General features: G+C 37.3%; 1 protein-coding gene across 1 annotated transcript in view; it reads left to right on the top strand.

The window, feature by feature from the left end:
* LOC111190793 (NACHT, LRR and PYD domains-containing protein 9) overlaps positions 1 to 19,598 on the top strand; it is a 38,516-nt gene that overhangs the window by 9,167 nt on the left and 9,751 nt on the right. Inside the window, exons 6-8 of the mRNA XM_049472969.1 lie at positions 362 to 569; positions 2,520 to 4,293; positions 12,489 to 12,662. Of these exons, the coding sequence (XP_049328926.1) occupies positions 362 to 569; positions 2,520 to 4,293; positions 12,489 to 12,662 (2,156 nt within the window). The remainder of the gene's footprint in view (positions 1 to 361; positions 570 to 2,519; positions 4,294 to 12,488; positions 12,663 to 19,598) is intronic.

Here is a 19,598-nt window from a genome sequence, read left to right as displayed (position 1 = left end):
TTCTTCTACTCTTCCACTTCTCATTAAATAAAAAGGGGGGGATATAACTGCACGCTTCTTCAGCACACAGTTCAGAACTCCAGCCCAAATGTCCCCGAGTTCCCTCCCCTTTTTCTTCCTCCTTTTCTACTTCTATCAGGCGTGGTCCGCACTTAGCAAATAACATGTTCTGTTACATTCTGAGAAAGCTCTGACTGCTGAGAGCTAGAAATAATTATAAATAAATATTTTTGCCCTTACTCTCAATCCAACACAAAACATCCCATATCCAAAACATTATATTGACATAAACCACAAATTATTTTATTAAACTATTATCTGTTCTGGTCTTACTACCATTTCTTACCATGTGTTTAATCAGGAACTGGAACACAAAGTCATCTCTCTAGTAAAGAATCAGCTGGAGAGGTTTCTGAAGATGCTGAAGAATCTGGATTACCCAGCATGCTCTGGGAGAGAGGAGGAGGATGAGGAGGATCAGAGTGGTGTCAGAGAGGGAGCGCTGAAGATCACACTGCACGTCCTGAGAAACATGAACCAGACAGACCTCGCTAACAAACTGCAGACCAGTGAGTCATGTGATTTCTCATTATGTAAATTAATATAGAATTTAAAGAGAAGAGAATTTAAGAGATAATGGAGAGCTATAGATAATGTAGAAACAGGTTCTGAGTTATGAGTGTGAGTAGGTGATGGTATATGTTCAGTGTTAATGTTAAAGAGATAATGTAGAGCTATAGATAATGTAGAAACAGGTTCTGAGTTATGAGTGTGAGTAGATGATGGTATATGTTCAGTGTTAATGTTAAAGAGATAATGTAGAGCTATAGATAATGTAGAAACAGGTTCTGAGTTATGAGTGTGAGTAGGTGATGGTATACGTTCAGTGTTAATGATAAAGAGATAATGTAGAGCTATAGATAATGTAGAAACAGATTCTGAGTTATGAGTGTGAGTAGGTGATGGTATATGTTCAGTGTTAATGTTAAAGAGATAATGTAGAGCTATAGATAATCTAGAAACAGGGAAGGGTAGGCATTAAATAAATGGACTATTGGCAACACATTTTCTAGACTTAGTGAAAAGGACGTCAGTTTTATCAGAATTAAGAGAAAACTGTGTGTCATCCAACATCCGTTATGTTGTTGAGACAGAGGTCATTCTGGGGTTTAACTTGTGGTGTTTAGCAGATGTCTAAACTTGAGTATCATCTGCATAACAGTGAAAGTTAATACCATGCTTACGGATTATTAACAGGCCCAGTATTTACCCTTGTGGGACACCATATTTTACGTTATTCAGTGTGATAAGATAATTCATTATTAAAATTAACACACTGGTAGTGATCACTGAAAAATTATCTGAACCAGGTCAGGACAGGTCCTTTAATTCCTATGAGATTTTCTAATCTATCGAACAGAATAGTGTAATCTGTGCTGTTGAAGGCAGCATTAGATCTAGCAGTAGAAGTATGGCAGTGTTGCCCCTATCAAGTGAAAAAGTATATCATTATTTATTTTAGTTAGGTATTTTCAGTGAAAACCTCATGAATGCTATTGTTGTGGAGATAGGAGCAGAGCTGCTTAAACACTACTGTTTCTAGAATTTTTGGGACCGATTTCCATCGCCGATCGCCAATACTTGGGCGGGGCCAAATGCCCCATTAATGCCACACAGGTGCCAGGCAAACCTGGTACATATATCCCCTAATTACATCCACACCTAAGCAAACACTGGTAATTTATGCTGATAGCAAATAAACGCTTTTCAGAAGAGATAAAAGTTGTGTAAATAGTTATAAGACACCAACATTTTTATATGTCTACTAAACGATGTAGTTCTTATTCTTTATTCTTTCACCGCGCGTCCAGTATAAACCGATATGGAGTGGAGGAGCTCGAACATGCACACACAGAACTGCTGTGTGGAGCTCAGGGTGGAAACCAATGAAAACTTTTGCATATCCAGCTCTAAAAACAGTCTAAACTATAGTCCTCTGCTGTTGTTAGCTTGTGAGCTAACTAACTCCGTGTCTGATGCTGCTGTTAGCTTGTGAGATAACTAGCTCCGTGACTCACTGGGCTGAAACATGAACTCAAGAGAGTGGTATTATCCAGTTAGTGGGGTTAAAACCTTTATTTTCTTTTCACTACGTGGTGAATTGGTCCTACACAGATGAAAACTGTCTGTAGCTTGTGGCTGGGCTGTAGCTCTGTGACTAGAATGAAGAAGGCAGTGGGGTTCTTGCTGCTGCTGCAGCTATGGCTAGTGGTTGGATGAGGAACTGCAGCTTCCTGTAATTGAGCATTTTCACCGGCCATCCACACACAGCACTGCCTAAATGCTTAACCCTAAACTCCAGAATAAAATCGGCTAAATCAGTGGAATATTGATCGCTGATACCGTATTTTGGCTGAAAATCGACCAATACTAATACATTGCGACCAATCTTCTTATCTCTAGTAATGTGAAATGTTAATATGTGCTGTATTTTTGTCTTTTTTGTCTCTGTTTATTAGAACTGGCTCCATCCTGCCACCGAAAGCTCAAATCAACACTAAAGGCAAAATTTCAGAAAATTAATGAAGGAATCTCAAATCTTGGAACCTCAACCCTTCTGAATGAGATCTACACAGATCTGTACATCACAGAGGGAGGGAGTGGAGAGGTCAATAATGAACATGAGGTCAGACAGATTGAAGCAGCATCCAGGAGACCAGCAACACAGGAGACACCCATCAAATGTAACGACCTCTTTAAAGACCAGTCCATCAGAACTGTGCTGACTAAAGGAGTTGCTGGAATTGGAAAAACAGTCTCTGTGCAGAAGTTCATTCTGGACTGGACTGAAGGAAATGCCAATCAGGATGTTCTCTTCATATTTCCACTTCCTTTTAGAGAGCTGAATCTGATGAAGGAGACGAAGCTTAGTCTGGTGAATATCCTTCAGTGCTTCTTCCCAGAAACACAAGATTTAAAAACAAGACATTATAAGAGCTACAAGATCATTTTCATCTTTGATGGTCTGGATGAATGTCGACTTCCTCTAGATTTCCAGAACAATAAGAGAATATCTGATGTAACACAGTCAGCCTCAGTAGATGTGCTGCTGACAAACCTCATCCAGGGGAACCTACTTCCCTCTGCTCTCCTATGGATAACTACTCGACCAGCAGCAGCCAATCAGATCCCTCCTGACTGTATTGATCAGGTAACAGAGGTACGAGGGTTCAGTGACCCTCAGAAAGAGGAATACTTCAGGAAAAGGATCAGAGATCAGAGCCTTGCTGAAAGAATCATTACACACATGAAGTCCTCCAGAAGCCTCTACATCATGTGCCACATCCCAGTCTTCTGCTGGATCTCAGCCACTGTTCTAGAGAGGATGTTGGGTGAAGCAAAGGGAGGAGAGATCCCCAAGACTCTGACTCAAATGTTCACACACTTCCTTATCTTTCAGATCAAACACCGCAGCCAGAAGTACCAAAGAAAAAGTGATGTTGATCTTGACCAGACTAGAGAGATTATTCTGGCTCTGGGAAAACTGGCTTTCCAACAGCTGGAGAAAGGAAACCTGATCTTCTATGAGGAAGATCTGAGAGAGTGCAGCATTGATGTCAGAGAAGTGTCCGTGTACTCAGGAGTGTGCACCCAGATCTTCAGACAGGAGTCTGAACTTCACCTGGGGAAGGTTTTCAGCTTTGTGCATCTGAGTGTTCAGGAGTTTCTGGCTGCTTTATATGAGTTTCTGTCCTTCATCTCCAACAACAGAAATGTGCTGCAACAGAAACACAGTGGATTTGGTTTCTCCAAAAAAGGAACAATGTCTGACTTCCTGAAGAGAGCCGTGGACAAGGCCTTACAGAGTGAGAATGGACACCTGGACCTTTTCCTCCGATTCCTTCTGGGTCTCTCACTGGAGTCCAATCAGACTCTCTTACGAGGTCTTCTGATACAGACAGAGAACATCTCTCACAGTAAAGATGAAGTAGTGGAGTACATCAAGCAGAAGATCAGGGAGAATCCCTCTCCAGAGAAAACTATCAGTCTGTTCCACTGTCTGAATGAACTGAATGATCATTCTCTAGTGCAGGAAGTCCAGAAATACCTGAACAGAGGAGGTTCCAGTGATCTCAGTGGAGTTACTCTGTCTCCTGATCAGTGGTCAGCTGTGGCGTTTGTGATGCTGAATTCAGAAGAGGATCTGGATGAGTTTGACCTGAGTAAATTTCAGAAATCAGAAAAATGTTTTCTGAGGCTGCTACCAGTGGTGAAAGTATCCAGGAAGGTTAAGTGAGTATTTTCATTATTCAGTGTTTAATCTGTGATGTTTTATATTTTGTAATATTGATTAGTCTGTGTTTTTATTGATTATTTGTTAAAAAACGAAACAAATCAATCGGGGGTGTGTTTCCCCAAAGTGATCACTATTAGTAAATAACAAATTAACTAGTGCAGAACCTGAGAGAAGAACAAGTCAGTTCTACAAGTATTTCCCAAAGAGCTTTACAAACCAAAACTTAAACAAGTTCAAAGAACATCTTTGTTGATTCCACCTCTGAAACACCTCAATCAAAACACAAACATTGATTCAGTTCTGCCAAGTATATATAAATAATTCACTATAATGCTGTAAAAAATCAGAAAAGTGTTGGAATCAATATCATTATACAAATTCTGAAATTTAAATAATAAAATGACATATTTAGGCATTATCTAATATTTGTAAACACACACATGACTATATAGATAAACAAAAAATCCATATTAATGATAAAACCTATTATTTAAAAAATACTTCTAAAACGTGTACACAAAAAATAATTTGGTCCATCAACCAAATCGCTCAATCACTCCAAACTCCAGCCTATAAATACATAGTTTGGGATAGAAATATCACTTCCTTGCTTAGATGAGGAAGAATGGCCAAAACAGGAAGTAAGAGATAACAACACTTCACTGAAGATGAAATTAACATCTTGTTGGTGTGTTATGGTTGGGCTCATTCTATTAAGTGATCTCAATCAATCAATCAATCAATCAATCAATCAATCAATCAATCAATCAATCAATCAACCTTTATTTTCACTCAGGAAAAACATTGAGGGTGACCCTCATTTACAATGTTGCCGAGCCTTTATAACATCAAAGGGATTGAACACATTTAATAATAATTTAGAAATAATATGAAATAAAATAGTAAAAAAATAATAAAAAATAAAATAAGTAGTAATTTTAAATCAACATTTAATTAAAATATATATGTAGAACAGAAAATTCTAAAATATCAAAAAAAACTTTGACACATAAAAAGTAAAAAATGTATAAAATATAAAATAAGTAAAATAGATAATAGTAAAAGTAAAGTAAAATGTTAAAAATTAAAAGTGATTAAATGAATAATAGAACTAAGAACAAGAATGAAAATATAAAACATTAAAACAAAAAAAAATACAAAATAAAAGTAATAATACATAAACAAAAATTTATAAAATAAATATATATAAAATAAAATACAATATGAAAAAAAGATGAACTAATAAAAAAATCATTTAAAACCGTCACAGGCTTTCTGATGGTGATTAGAATCTAAAAGTTTAAAATGATTCAGTGATCCCAGCGAGCTGAGTTTCAGTGATTCCTGTAGTGAATTCCAGCTCGCTGGTGTTCTGTAGCTAAAAGCAGATTTTCCCAGTTCACTAAAAACTCTTGGTACCTGAACAGGTGATCCAGCTACTGGAACGAGTCTGATATGCATTATTATTAATTAAGATCAGTGAAGAGATATAAGATGGCAGATGCCCAGAGAGTGATTTATAGATAAAAAATAGCCAATGAGATTCTCTTCATGCAGCTAGTGAGGACCAACCAGCTCTATCATATAGTGAGCAGTGGTGAGTAGTGTAAGGGTCACCAGTAATAAATCTCAGAGCAGAATGGTAGAGTCTAATGGTTTGAGAGCACTGGCGGACGCTTTTTTATAAATTACATCACCATAGTCCAGCACTGCTAGTATGGTTGCCTCCACTATTCTTTTTCTAGTGTGCACGGGTAAACAGGATTTATTCCGATAAAGGAATCCAAGCTTTTGTCTGCACTTAATGGCCAGTTTTCTTTTTTTTTGTCATATTTTCAAATGATCAAACTGATTTTAACATCAGTCAAAGATAACCTGAGTAAATATAAAAAGCACATTTTAAATTATGATTTTATTTATTAAAGGGAAGAAAAATATCAAAAACAAATCTAGCCCTGTGTGAAAAAAATGTGTTTAATAAATTAACTTTGATTAATCACACTTTTGGGAAACTTTATGGAGTCCAATTTCACTAGCCACAGCCAGGCCTGATTACTGCCAGACCTGTAAAATCAAGAAATCACTAAAATAGAACCTGTCTGACAACATGAAGCAGATAAAAGATTTTAAAAAACAACACATTATTATACCTTAGTGTTAAGAAATTCAAAGAAAGGTGAAAAAACTTAGTAATTGATCATCTATCAGTCTGGAAAAGGTTATAAAGTCATTTTCTAAAGCTTTGGGACTCCAGAGAACCACAGTGATTCACTATTATTCACTAATGGAGAAAACATAGAACACTGGTGAACCTTCCCAGGAGTCCAGCTGACCAAAATTATACCAAAAGTGCATGGACAACTCATCAAGGAGGTCACAAAAGAACCCAGAACAACATTTAAGAACTACAGGTCTGACTGGTCTCAGTTAAGGTCAGTGTTAATGACTCAATAATAAGAAAGAGACTGGGTGAAAATGGTCTCCATGGGAGAGTTTCTAGGCAAAAACTGACCTAAAAAAACAACTTATTTCACATTTGCCAACAAACATCTTAACTATTCTTTGGACATGACATGACTTTTTGAAAGGTGTGTGTCCCGTTACATAATAATTTCAGAAAAAGAACATCATACTGAACGTAAAACATGTTCAGTATGGTAGTGTGATGGTCTGGGGCTGCTGAATAGCTTGCTGTAATAGACGGAACCAGGAATTCTGCTGTTTACCAGACAATCCTAAAGGAGAATATCTGGCCATCTGTTTGTGACTTAAAGCTCATGCTTACTTGGGTTCTGCAGCAGGACAATGAACCAAAGCACACGAACAAAAAGTTCACATCTGAATGGCTTAAAAAAAACTAAATGAAGGTTTTTGGAGGGTCTAGTTAAAGTCTGATTGAGATGCTGTGGATGATCTTAAACAGGATGTTTATGCTGGAAAATCCTCCAATGTGTCTGAATTAAAATAATTCTGTAAAGAAAAGTGGAACAAAATTCCTCCACAGAAATGTAAAAGACTAGTTTCCAGTTATCAGTAAAGCTTGAGTGCAGTTGTTGCTGCCAAGAGTGGCACAACCAAGTTATTAGGTTTAGGGGCAAACACTTTTTACACAGGGCTAGATTGGATAGTTTTTTCCTTTTAATAAATAAAATTTTAGTTAAACAGTGCTTTTTATATTTACTCAGGTTATCTTTGTTTGATTATCAGAAAAATGTAAGTATGACAAAAAAGCAAAAACACAAGAAATCTGTAGGGGGCAAATATTTTTCACACCACTGTACTGTGGCCCGTCGGTCAGGTAGTCTACAATCCAGGAGACAAGGACGGCGTCTGCTTGCACTGTTGTCAGCTTGTCACCCAGAAGATCAGGTCGAATGCTGTTAAATGCAGTGAAGAAATCAAAAACCATGACCCTCACAGTGCTGACTGATCTGTCTAGGTGAGCATAAACTCTGTTGAGCAGGTAGATAATGACATCCTGACTCTCAGGCAGGACTGATAGTCCAGTAGTGAGACCAGCAACACATACCAGCGGTGCAGCGGTGGAGCAGAAGAGTGAAAGAAGCACTTTTATGGTGAAAAAACAAACCAAAACTCTCTACTAGCATGATTTGAGAGAGCACAGATTTATTAAGTTGCCTTGTCAAAAATATATTGCAAAGATAAACAATAATTAAAAAGTAGCAAAAAACACAAACAGAAGCTACTGTAATTTCAGTTATTCAGAGAAAACATCTATTCAAACTAACCTGGCCCTATCTGAAAAATAATTTTCCCCTAAACCTAATAACTCGATTGTGTCACCGGCGGCAACAACTGAAATCAAGAGTTTGTGATAACTGTTAATGAGTCTTTCACATCTCTGTGGAGGAATTTTGCTCTTCTTCAACACTCACCTTAACTGAGCCAAGTGAGACCTACAATTCTTTAGATGTGGTTTTGTGTTGTTTTGGAGTAATTTTGATCGGCCGGTCACTCCTGGGAAGGTTCACCAGTGTTTCATGTTTTCTCCATTAGTGAATAATAGCTCTCACTGTGGTTCTCTGGAGTCCCAAAGCTTTAGAAATGACTTTATAACCTTTTCCAGACTGATAGATGATCAGTGTCACAGTTGATTTATGGGGGGATTAAATGATTAATTATGAAATGAAATCAAATTTATTTGTATAGAACTTTTTACAACTGATGTCACAAAGCAGCTTTACAGAAACATGATCACAGGACAAAGAATCAGGCAAAACACTAAACAAAAAATATGCAGAATACAAAAAAACCCCAGAGAGTGTGGAGGGAAAACTCCCTCAGAGCTGTAAGAGGAAGAAACCTTGGGAGGACCAAGACTCACATTTAAGGGGGGAACATCCTACCACTGGTCAAACAGCTTTTAAATTAATTTTAAAAAGTATTAGAAACCAGCACCCTGAGATCTAAGTAATCACGGTGGTTCATAATAGGAGATGAGATCTCGTAAATACTAAGGAGCGAGCCCGTGTAGGGCTTTATACGTTAACAGGAGAATTTTATAGTCTATGCGGAATTTGACTGGAAGCAGTGCAGTGCTGACAGGACTGGACTAATGTGCTCAAATGTTCTAGTTTTATTAAGGACCCTGGCTGCAGCATTTTGAACTAGCTAAAGTTTATTTAATTACTGCAGTAACATACTGACAGTAGTGCATTACAATAATCTAGCCTTGAGGTAATGAAGGTATTTACTCATTTTTCGGTGAAAAAAAAAGCTGTTCTAGTAACATTAGATATGTGCTTCTCGAATGCTAGATCTGAACCTATGATAACTCCAAGGTTTTTAGCTACTGAACCAGGTGTGACGGAGAAGTCGGACAGATTTAACATTAAGTCTGATAATTTATTTCTAGCAGCTTTGAATTTCTGTTTTATCATTATTTAATAGGAGAAAGTTGTATCTTTTACACATTTCTCGATTTTCTTTATTTTCACTCACATTTCTTGTTCAGAGGTTTAATTACCGCTGTTTTAATGACTTTGGGTACATGCCCCAGGGTAAACGATGAGTTTACTATCATTAACAGAAGTTTAATTATATTTGGCTGTACCTGTTTTAGTCATTTTGTGGGAACTGCATCAAGTGTGCTGGTTGTGCTGTTTGATGAGGAGATAATTTTCTCTAGTTCTAGCTGTTGAAGTGGGTTAAAAACTCATCATAACTTCCGTAACTGAGTTTTGTCCTATATCAGCCATACCAGATGACATATTTATCTGTTGAATTTTATCCTGAATGTTTTCAGTTTTCTATCAAAGAAGTCCATAAAAGCGTTGCTGGTGTGAATGGCTGGAATCTGAGATTCAGTACCTGCCTGGTTTTTAGTTAATTTGGAAATAACACTAAAGAGGCCAGATACACTGAGTGGGCTTTATTAAGTTCTTTCTATATTTGACAAGACTGCCTTTCCATGCAGAATAGAACACTTTCAGTTTAGTTGATCGATATTATTATAAATTTTGTACTAAGTGCTTTAAGGTACGACTTTGATCATTGTACCATGGTGCAAGCTTTTTTGTCTCTCTTTTTTGTGTTTAAGGGGAGCTACACCATCTAAAATAATCATTTTCTAAACAACTGATTAGTTTGTCTAGTTCCGATGAGTCTGCTGGATAGTGTACTAGAGTTGAAAATCAGAAAGGTTAACAGTAAGTGACTAAGAGAAATCAGAATTTGCAAATTTACTAAACAATAATGATAGAGGCAGCTGTGTGTGTGTGTGTTTGTTAGGGAGGACTATCTGTATTTGTTTTTTTTATACATAGGCAGATTTTTAATTTGTAATCAAGCAAGAAAAAATTGTTCACTGAGTAATAAGAATAAGAAAAAGAAATAATAGTATATAAAATATACTAATACACCTCCTTCCTAAGGGGTGTGTGTTTATATGTCAGTGTTTCTAATGGATTATCATTTCTCTCTCAGGCTGGATTGGTGTAATCTATCAGATAAAAGCTGTGCAGATCTGGCCTTAGTTCTCAGCTCAAACTCCTCAACTCTGAGAAAACTGAACCTGAATTACAATAAACTGCAGGATTCAGGAGTGAAGCTGCTCTCTGCTGGACTGAAGAATCCACACTGTAAACTGGAGAAACTGTGGTAAGATCATCAAAATACAACAAACAGCATCTCACCTTCACACACATACACACACACACAAACATGATCTCTTATGCAAATTAAATTAAGCAGGTGTGCTCGGTCCAGATTAGGCCGCCGATATTTGCAAAAAATGCGTATCGGTATCGGATAGAAAGGCACAAGAAAATGCCGATCCAGACTCCCGATCCAGTTTTTTTTCACAGTCCGATCCGGGTTTTCCAGCGCACTCATTTAGATAATCCATTCCAGTTTTGCTGTGTTTTCGCCAGTGAGAGTAAAATCCGGTCCGCATTTTTCAGCACACCTTCAGCAAACGAGCATAGCATCTCCCCGGGCCGGGAAGGATGAACTCCGGTCAGACCGGCTGGAGGCAGCGTTAGCTCCCTTTATGAAGAGTTTTTTCTTTGAATTTAATAAAGTTTTCTCTCTTAACATTATGATGTTTGCTTGTTGTGTTTTTAGTGTCATTATGCTTATTGTAGTATCACATCTCAACTAGTGGGTATGGGTAAATTTCACAATTATTTGCAAATAAAGTTTATGAAACATGTTATGTTTCTTATTTATGCAACTAAAAGGTAAAACTGTGTGAAACGTAGCTTATTTTGATAATTTAGCTTTAATTGCTTATACAAAATATTTATTATATTATGGTTACATTACTAACACAGGAGCAGGCTGACACCTGAGCATACTGAAATGCTCGTCTTTGTAAAAAAAGAATCTCCCCATCATGCTCGGACTGCAGGCAGGGCAAACAGTTGGAATTGAAGGGAGTGTGTAGATGGGATGGAGCAGCAACGTGTGGAGGAGATTGGGGAGTAGAAGGCATTTTGCTTTTAAATAGTTTTCATTATTTGCACTGATTTTTTTTAAGCTTTGGTTTACACTTGTTCAAGAGCACTGATGAGTACAGCAGTCAAGAGTACTGATGCTGTTAATAGACTATTTTCTACTCAGTTTGTGTGTTTTGCTTTTTAATACAATTTACAATATTATTTGCACTTATGGCTTTTTAAGCCTTGGTTTACTGTCGCCATTTCTGTTTGTTATTTATTATTTTGTCTATTTTGAGTTTATTAATTGCTAAATAAACAGGTCAGTTTCTCCTTACCAACCATTGTGTATTATTCAAACAAACCTAATTCAGCTGGCTACTTGTTATCAAGAGTAAAACGCTTTTCAACATGAGTTTGACAACAAAGTAAGTTGGCTAAATAACTTTAAACTTTAATACATGCTCGGATAGGCCGGTATCGGTATCGGATCGGAAGTTCAAAAAGCTGGATCGGGACATCCCTAGTCCAGATACCAGGTGGAGAAGTGGAGACAAAGTGAAAAATATAGTTTGGGAAAGGGGAACTGCTGTGTTTTTGTTGGTGTGAATGACTGGAATCTGAGGTTTATTACCTGCCTGGTCTTTTCTATATTTGACAAGACTGTCTTTCCACGCAAAATGAAACACTTCCAGTTTAGTTGATCAATATTATTATAAATTTTGTACTAACTGCTTTAAGGTACGAGTTTGATCATTGTACCACATTGCGAGCTTTTTCTGTCTCTCTTTTTTGTGTTTAAGGGGAGCTACACCATCTAAAATAATCATTTTTTAAACAACTGATTAGTTTGTCTAGTTCCAATGAGTCTGCTGGACAGAGTACTAGAGTTGAAAATCAGGAAGTTTAACAGTAAGTGACTAAGAGACTATGTGCTATGCTGCATGAAAGTAAGACATTACCTATCTATCTATCTATCTATATAAAGAAATCAGTATTTGCAAAATTGTGTGTGTGTGTATGTGTACGGATTTTTCTGTATTTGTTTTTTTTATTATACATAGGCAAATTTTTTATTTGTAATCAAGCAAGAAAAGAGGTCACTTCAACACCTACACTTGCACTTATTTTATTTCACTGACTAGTAATAATAAGAAAAAAAATAATAATAATAATACATAATAAAGAATATAATAATTATCTCAAAAATATACTAATACACCTCCTTCCTAAAGGGTGTGTGTTTGTGTTTATATGTCAGTGTTTCTAATGGATTATCATTTCTCTCTCAGGCTGCGTTGGTGTCATCTATCAGAGAAAAGCTGTGCAGATCTGGCCTCAGCTCTCAGCTCAAACTCCTCAACTCTGAGAGAACTGAACCTGAGTGGTAATAAACTGCAGGATTCAGGAGTGAAGCTGCTCTCTGCTGGACTGAAGAATCCACACTGTAAACTGGAGAAACTGGGGTAAGATCATCAAAATACAACAAACAGAGAATCTCACCTTCACACACACATACACACACACATGATCTCTTGAAAAATATAAATTTGGAGGGAATGGGATACTGCTGTGTTTTTGTTGTGAAAACATTGTTTTACCATATACTTTCTAATTTTTTCAGCTTAGCAAATACAACATTCTTTTAGAAAAAACAACAAAAAAATACTTTTTATTCCCACTTTTATGGGTGTTGACACTTAATTAGCGGGTGTTTAAATACTCCTAAAAAGGCGAGCTCTGACTATGAGTTCTTTTGCTTCCTGCTTCTGTGCCGTTCAGACGCTTCTCTGCTTAGCTCTGCTATCTCTGCTATCTTTCATACTTTTCTTTATTTTTAGACATTTTCGAGCTACAGTGTCTGAGCTCATTATTTAGATTAGCACTAGCACTACCATATTTTGTTTCTTATTTTATTTTTTTCTAGTTTCTTTTGGACATTTTATAGTAGAGCCATAGGCACAGGAATCAGAAAAGTTCCTGTAGAGTGCTAAAGAAGAAATCTACAAGATGCCTTCTTGTGTGGGTTCAGAGCACCAGTGCTGCCAGAACTGCTACAATCTTCTACAAAGAATGACTGTTTTGGAAAAAAAAAATCGGTCCTTGTTATCAGAGTTTAAGGACTGGCATTTCTGCACTGTTCGAGGACCATCGGAGAGTGGGAGTGCTGCCAGCGGACAACAGGTTTTTAACGGAGCAGCGAGCAGTGGAGACGAACAGAACTGGACCAGCAGATCATGTGGACATCCGTAATGTGAGTACAGCTGAAAGATATGGGCAAAACCAGCAATGGGTTTGAATGGGAGCTAAACCCAAACGGCATGCCACATACAGCTCTGTAGTATCCTCCACTCCTGCTAACATAGCACATCTAGCTAATGCTAATGCTAAAGCTATTGCTCAGAGATCAGAGCACAGAGCCAGAGGAAATCAGTTCCAGTCACTTAGTTTGCAAAACAGATTTGAGTCACTGCAAGACCTTAATGACTTTCCTAATACCTGCCAGTATAATTCAGAAAGAACCAGAAGATTCAGCCATTCAAAACACCCCAGGAGAGCCACAGGGCTCAGCAGACACCCTTGTTTTGGGGGATGACTCTGTTCATGACATGAAAAATAATCAGAAACTCATCGTTCGATGTGAGCCAAACATCACAGTTTCTGAACTGAATGAGAAGCTTCCAGCACTACTGGCTGAATACAGAACAGTGAAACGAATCATTGTTCATGTTGGAAAGAACGATACAAAGAAAGAGGAGTCTGAGGTGTTAAGAGACTTTAATGATCTTTTTACCACACTGCGCAAGTTCAACATCCAGACATTCATCAGTGGTCCTCTACCTGCAAGGGGCTGCAATATGTTCTCTTGGCTGTTGGCTTTAAAACATTTGGCTTCAGAAAACCTGCAGGTCAAACGGACTGAACTTCATTGACAATTTCAATCTGTTTTTTGGGAAGAGAGTTTTTCAGGAGAGATGGACTGCACACCAACAAGAGGGGAGTCAAATTCCTGTCACAGAACATCATTTTTTCTCTGTGCAACTTCTCTGTTGCCACTGGTGAAGACACGTCAGCTTTAACACCCAAGGACACTGTCTGCACTACAGAGACACAACATCCTCCCCCCACAGAGACTACAGAGTTATTGAATGGGAGCCATGTTCTTCTGTATCAGCTGCCGGAAACACCGCAACTGCATGAACACTCCACACCATCCTCCATCTCCACCTCGTCATCATCATCCTCCATTTCCACCCCATCATCACCCCACCTGAACTTCCCAGCAACCATGGAGAAGCTGGTATCTGCAGGGACAAAGCTGACGCTTTCTCTGTCAGCGAGTCCTCAGGTACAGCGGAAAATCAGCACAACTTCTCCTCCACAGTCACCTACTGCCTCACGGACCCAGCAACCCCCATCCTCACCACCACTACACTCCCCAGTCAAGGAGTTAGTAAAGGGGACCAAAATGAAGCTCAGTGAACATGAACATGAAGTATTAAACAACCCCCCCCCCACAACCCAAAAAGAAGAGACAAGCTCCTAAACCACCGGACAGACAGCTCCGCTCTCGACTTCTTCACCATCAGGAGCCCCTCCCACCTCCCTCCACCATAAGGGAAGAGGCCGCCACAAGTAATCCAGCAAACTGATATCTTTTGGGTCCGTGCTGCTACAATGGTGATGTCAGCAGTACATGTTTTCAAAACAAGTACGGACCCTGTGTGCCAGTTATCTCCCCCATTCCAGTTCTTATCAGAAGCAGAAAGAACAGGGAGTATAGGTCAGATAACGTGAATATATCCAACCTGCAGTATGTAAATTGTAACCCACAGTCTTTGGAACAAAACGCACAGGGTATTAAATTAGCTCTGCTAAATATCAGATCTCTTACTAAAAAGTCTTATCTAATTAATGATTTTATTACAAATTATGGGCTTGATTTTCTGTTTTTAACAGAGACATGGTTAAATTCTTGTAGTGCTGAAAGTGTATTAATTGAGTCGGCTCCACCAAACTTTAACTTTTTAAATGTCTCACGTACCGGCAAGAAAGGTGGAGGTGTAGCTATGCTGTTTAATGATACATTCCAATGCAAGCAGTTATCACTTGGAGATTCCACATCTTTTGAACATTTAGGTGCAGTTTTAAAATGGGCACCAAGAATATTACTAGTAATTGTCTACAGGCCTCCAAGGTACAATGCTGATTTGATTGATGATTTTACAGATATGCTGTATTTTATTTCTACTGAATTTGATCATTTTATTATTGCTGGTGATTTTAATATTCACATTGATAATCCCAAGGATAATTATGCCAGAGAACTCTATGGGCCCTATTTTAACGATCTATAGCACACTTGGTAATTGCGCTTTGCTCAGCTAGATTTAGGGGCGTGTCCTGTGTCTTTGATATTGTTGCGCAGCTCCAACGGCGCAAAAGGGTGTGTTTTAATTCCCTTAATTATTCATGGGTGTGTTTTGGGCGTGACGTGAAATAAACCAATCAGTGTGTCAGTATCCATCCCCTTTAAGACACAGCTGCACGCTGACTTCTGTTCGTTCCTATTTTAACAGCGCATAGGAAATTGCGCCGTCACTCTGTGAAGATAAACCAGCAACTTAGGCAAGAGTAAATTTATTTTATTCTTTATTCTGTTTATTGTTTATATAAAAACTGGGTTTGCAACACTGAATATTAATCAAGCAATCGATTATTTACACCGGAGGGGGACCCTCATTTACAGTTTAAAAGGGATTAAAAATATTTTAAAAAATAGAAATAAAAACTGACATTTACTATAGATGAATAAAATATATACATAAAAAAGGAAAAATAGGACATTTTAAAAACATCATAAAAATTGACATAAAACGTAAAGAATTTATATGTTATGAAGAAAATAATAATAGCAGTGAAAGTAAAGTAAAATGATAAGAATGATAAGAGATTATCAAATTTATTTCAATAAACTAAGAACATGGGAATCATGGGGTATATATATATATAATTTGATTAATAAAATAATTAAAATAATTAAAATGAATAAAAAATAAATAATATAAAATATAAACTCATTAAACACAATCACAGGCTTTCTGCGCAGAATAATAAAAGTTCCAGTTAGTTTCAGTTTCAAATCATGAAAACAGCTCATCAAAACCTCAACCTCTCCTTTATATTTGACAATATTTGATGAACTTACAGGTCCTTACTTGTTTTTATTTAACTGAACTGAGTTTTATATTGTTTATAGCCTCGCGCTGAATTCAGTGAAGCCAGAAAGATTAGGTACAAGAAAAGGCAGATAAATGACATGACAGCTGAACTTTTTGTGAGCAGAGTGTGCTCTGCACCATGCAAACCATCAGACTCTGTAGATACTCTGCTGGATAGTTTTAACTCAAAAACTGCTAGAGTTTTAGATGAGATTGCACCAGTTAGAGTTAAAACCATGCCATGCAAGCAGAAAGCTCCATGGAGAAATGATGCTGCAGTTCAGCTCCAAAAGAGAGAATGCAGAAAGGCTGAGCGCAGATGGCGAAAAACCAAGCTTCACATTCACAAAGAATTTTTTAAAGATAGACTGCGTGATTACAATAAAATAATGTGCACATCTAGACAATCCTACTTCTCCAGCATTATCAACAATAATATTAACAATAGCAAAGTTATTTTCACTGTGGTTGACAGACTAACTAACTCACCTACATATATGACCTCTGAGCTAGTTTCAACTGAGAGATGTAATGAGTTTGCAAAAAAAATTTAAAACTAAAATACACAATATCAGACAAGCCATCAGTACATCTTTATCCACCGGTGAGCCCATGTGCTCTCCAAAACCATGCAAAAGCATCATAGTTAACATGTCCCAATTTAGCACTATTAATGAAGAAGTTTTAATTGATACAGTGAGTAACCTCAAATCATCCACTTGCAGTCTTGATACATTACCAACCAAGTTTTTTAAGAATGTCTTTTACTCAATATCAGCAGACATTCTTCAAATAGTAAGTACCTCACTCATGTTGGGTGTTTTTCCAAATGCATTAAAAACAGCCGTTGTGAAGCCTCTCTTAAAAAAGAAAAATTTAGATACAAACTTATTAAACAATTACAGACCAATCTCTAAAAAAAAATGTATTCAAGCAAGTTATGCACTTTCTGTCCATAAATAACTGTCTAGACCAATTTCAGTCAGGTTTCCGGCCCAATCATAGTACTGAGACTGCGCTAATTAAGGTTATCAATGACCTTTGCTTAAATATAGACTCAGGAAAAATGTCTATTCTACTACTGCTTGATCTCAGTGCTGCTTTTGACATCATTGACCACAACATTCTCATAGATAGACCTGAGAACTGGGTTGGATTTCTGGAACTGTCCTAAAATGGTTCAGTTCATACCTTCATGGAAATACTTTGTGGAAATGGAAAATAATGTTTCTGTGAGACTGTGCAAGTGACCTGTGGTGTACCCCAGGGTTCAATTCTTGGGCCACTCTTATTTAATTTATATATGATTCCTCTGGGTGAAATCATGTGTGATTATGGGATATCTTACCACAGCTATGCAGATGACACTCAGATCTACATGGCCCTCTGCCCAAACAACTATGCTCCCATTGACTCACTGTGTAAATGCCTTGAGCAGATAAATAAATGGATGGGACAGAACTTTCTGCAGTTGAATAAAGATAAAACAGAGATTATTTTATTTGGGAATAGTAATGAAAGGCACAGACTAGCTGCCTATCTGGATTCAAAAAGCCTAAAATCTAAAGAACTAGTGCGTAATCTTGGTGTACAAATGGACTCTGATCTCACTTTAAACAGTCATGTCAAAGCCGTCACCAAATCAGCATTTTATCACCTCAAGAACATAAATAAGATCAGAGATTTTCTGTCTACAGCAGACCTGGAGAAACTCATCCACGCCTTTATTTCTAGTAGGATTGATTACTGTAATGGACTCCTAACTGGACTCCCAAAAAAGACCATCAAACAGCTTCAGCTGATTCAGAATTCAGCAGCCAGAGTTCTGACTAGGAGTAAAAGAAGGGAGCACATCACCCCCATCCTTAAATCCCTACTCTGGATACCAGTATGTTACATAAATGACTTTAAGGTTCTGTTACTGGTGTATAAATGTCTTAATGGTGCAGGACCAGCATATTTATCTGATGTGCTCCAGCAGTATGAGCCGAGCAGAACTCTCAGATCATCAGGAACTGGTCAGATAGAGCTGCCTAAAGTAAAAACTAAACATGGAGAGGCAGCGTTTAGCTACTATGCTGCTCTTAAATGGAACCAGTTAACAGAGAGCATTAGAAGAGCACCAACTCTAAACACTTTTAAATCCAGACTGAAAACCTACATGTTTGATCAGGCCTTTAGCTTAGCTTAAAACACTGCAGCTCCACCCACTTTTATTCTGTAACGGCACTTTTGTATCATGTTTTATTCATGCTTTATTCTTATTTATATCATATGCTACATTTAAACAGAAGAAAGAAACAGAACATGAGGTAAAGTTAGAATAAAAAATTAAAGAATATAAGTAGAATAAGTATATCTGAAGAAAAGCAAAAAGAACTTCGGCAACTAAGATATGATCTAAATTAATTAAAAAACAAGAAAACTAAATTCTTATTACAAAGATTGAGACATGAAAACACTGAATACTCAAATAAATCTGGAAAATATTTAGCAAATCTCATTAAGTGTAATAAAAGATAAAACAATTATTCCAACCATAAAAAAGTCAGCAGGGAAAATAGTACAGACACCTGATGAAATTAACGACACGCTTTAAAGATTTTTTTTTTAAAAGTATATTCATCAGACAATGAAACCAACTTAGATGAAATCAGTAACTTCCTGGACCACTTCAAACTGCCTAAATTAACCAAAAAGCAAAAACATACACTTGAAATATCATTATCTCCAGAAGAATTCTACAAAGCCCTAAAACACATTCCTAACAATAAAGCACCAGGACCTGACGGATTCCCTGCTGAGTTTTATAAACACTTTTGGTCATCCCTATCTCAACTGTTTTACAGAATGATATCAGAAATTAAACAAAATGCAAAACTACCAACAAACATGAATACTGCAATCATCTCCCTTCACCTTAAACCAAACAAAGACCCTACCCTACCATCCAGCTACAGACCATTATCATTAATAAATACAGACACAAGAATAATCAGCAAGGCTCTAGATAACAGAATAGAAACAATAATCCATAATTTAATACATCCTGATCAAACTGGATTTCTCAAGGGTCGACATTCATCCACCAATATGTGCAGATTAGTGAACATAATAGATTACACCTCTCACCAGAACATACCAACAGCAGTTGTTACCCTGGATGCAGAGAAAGCCTTT

This window comes from Astyanax mexicanus, unplaced genomic scaffold (assembly GCF_023375975.1).
Source record: "Astyanax mexicanus isolate ESR-SI-001 unplaced genomic scaffold, AstMex3_surface scaffold_32, whole genome shotgun sequence".
Taxonomy (NCBI): domain Eukaryota; kingdom Metazoa; phylum Chordata; class Actinopteri; order Characiformes; family Acestrorhamphidae; genus Astyanax; species Astyanax mexicanus.
The sequence above is the reverse complement of the archived record's forward strand: the minus strand, read 5'-3'. Positions and strand labels throughout refer to the sequence as shown.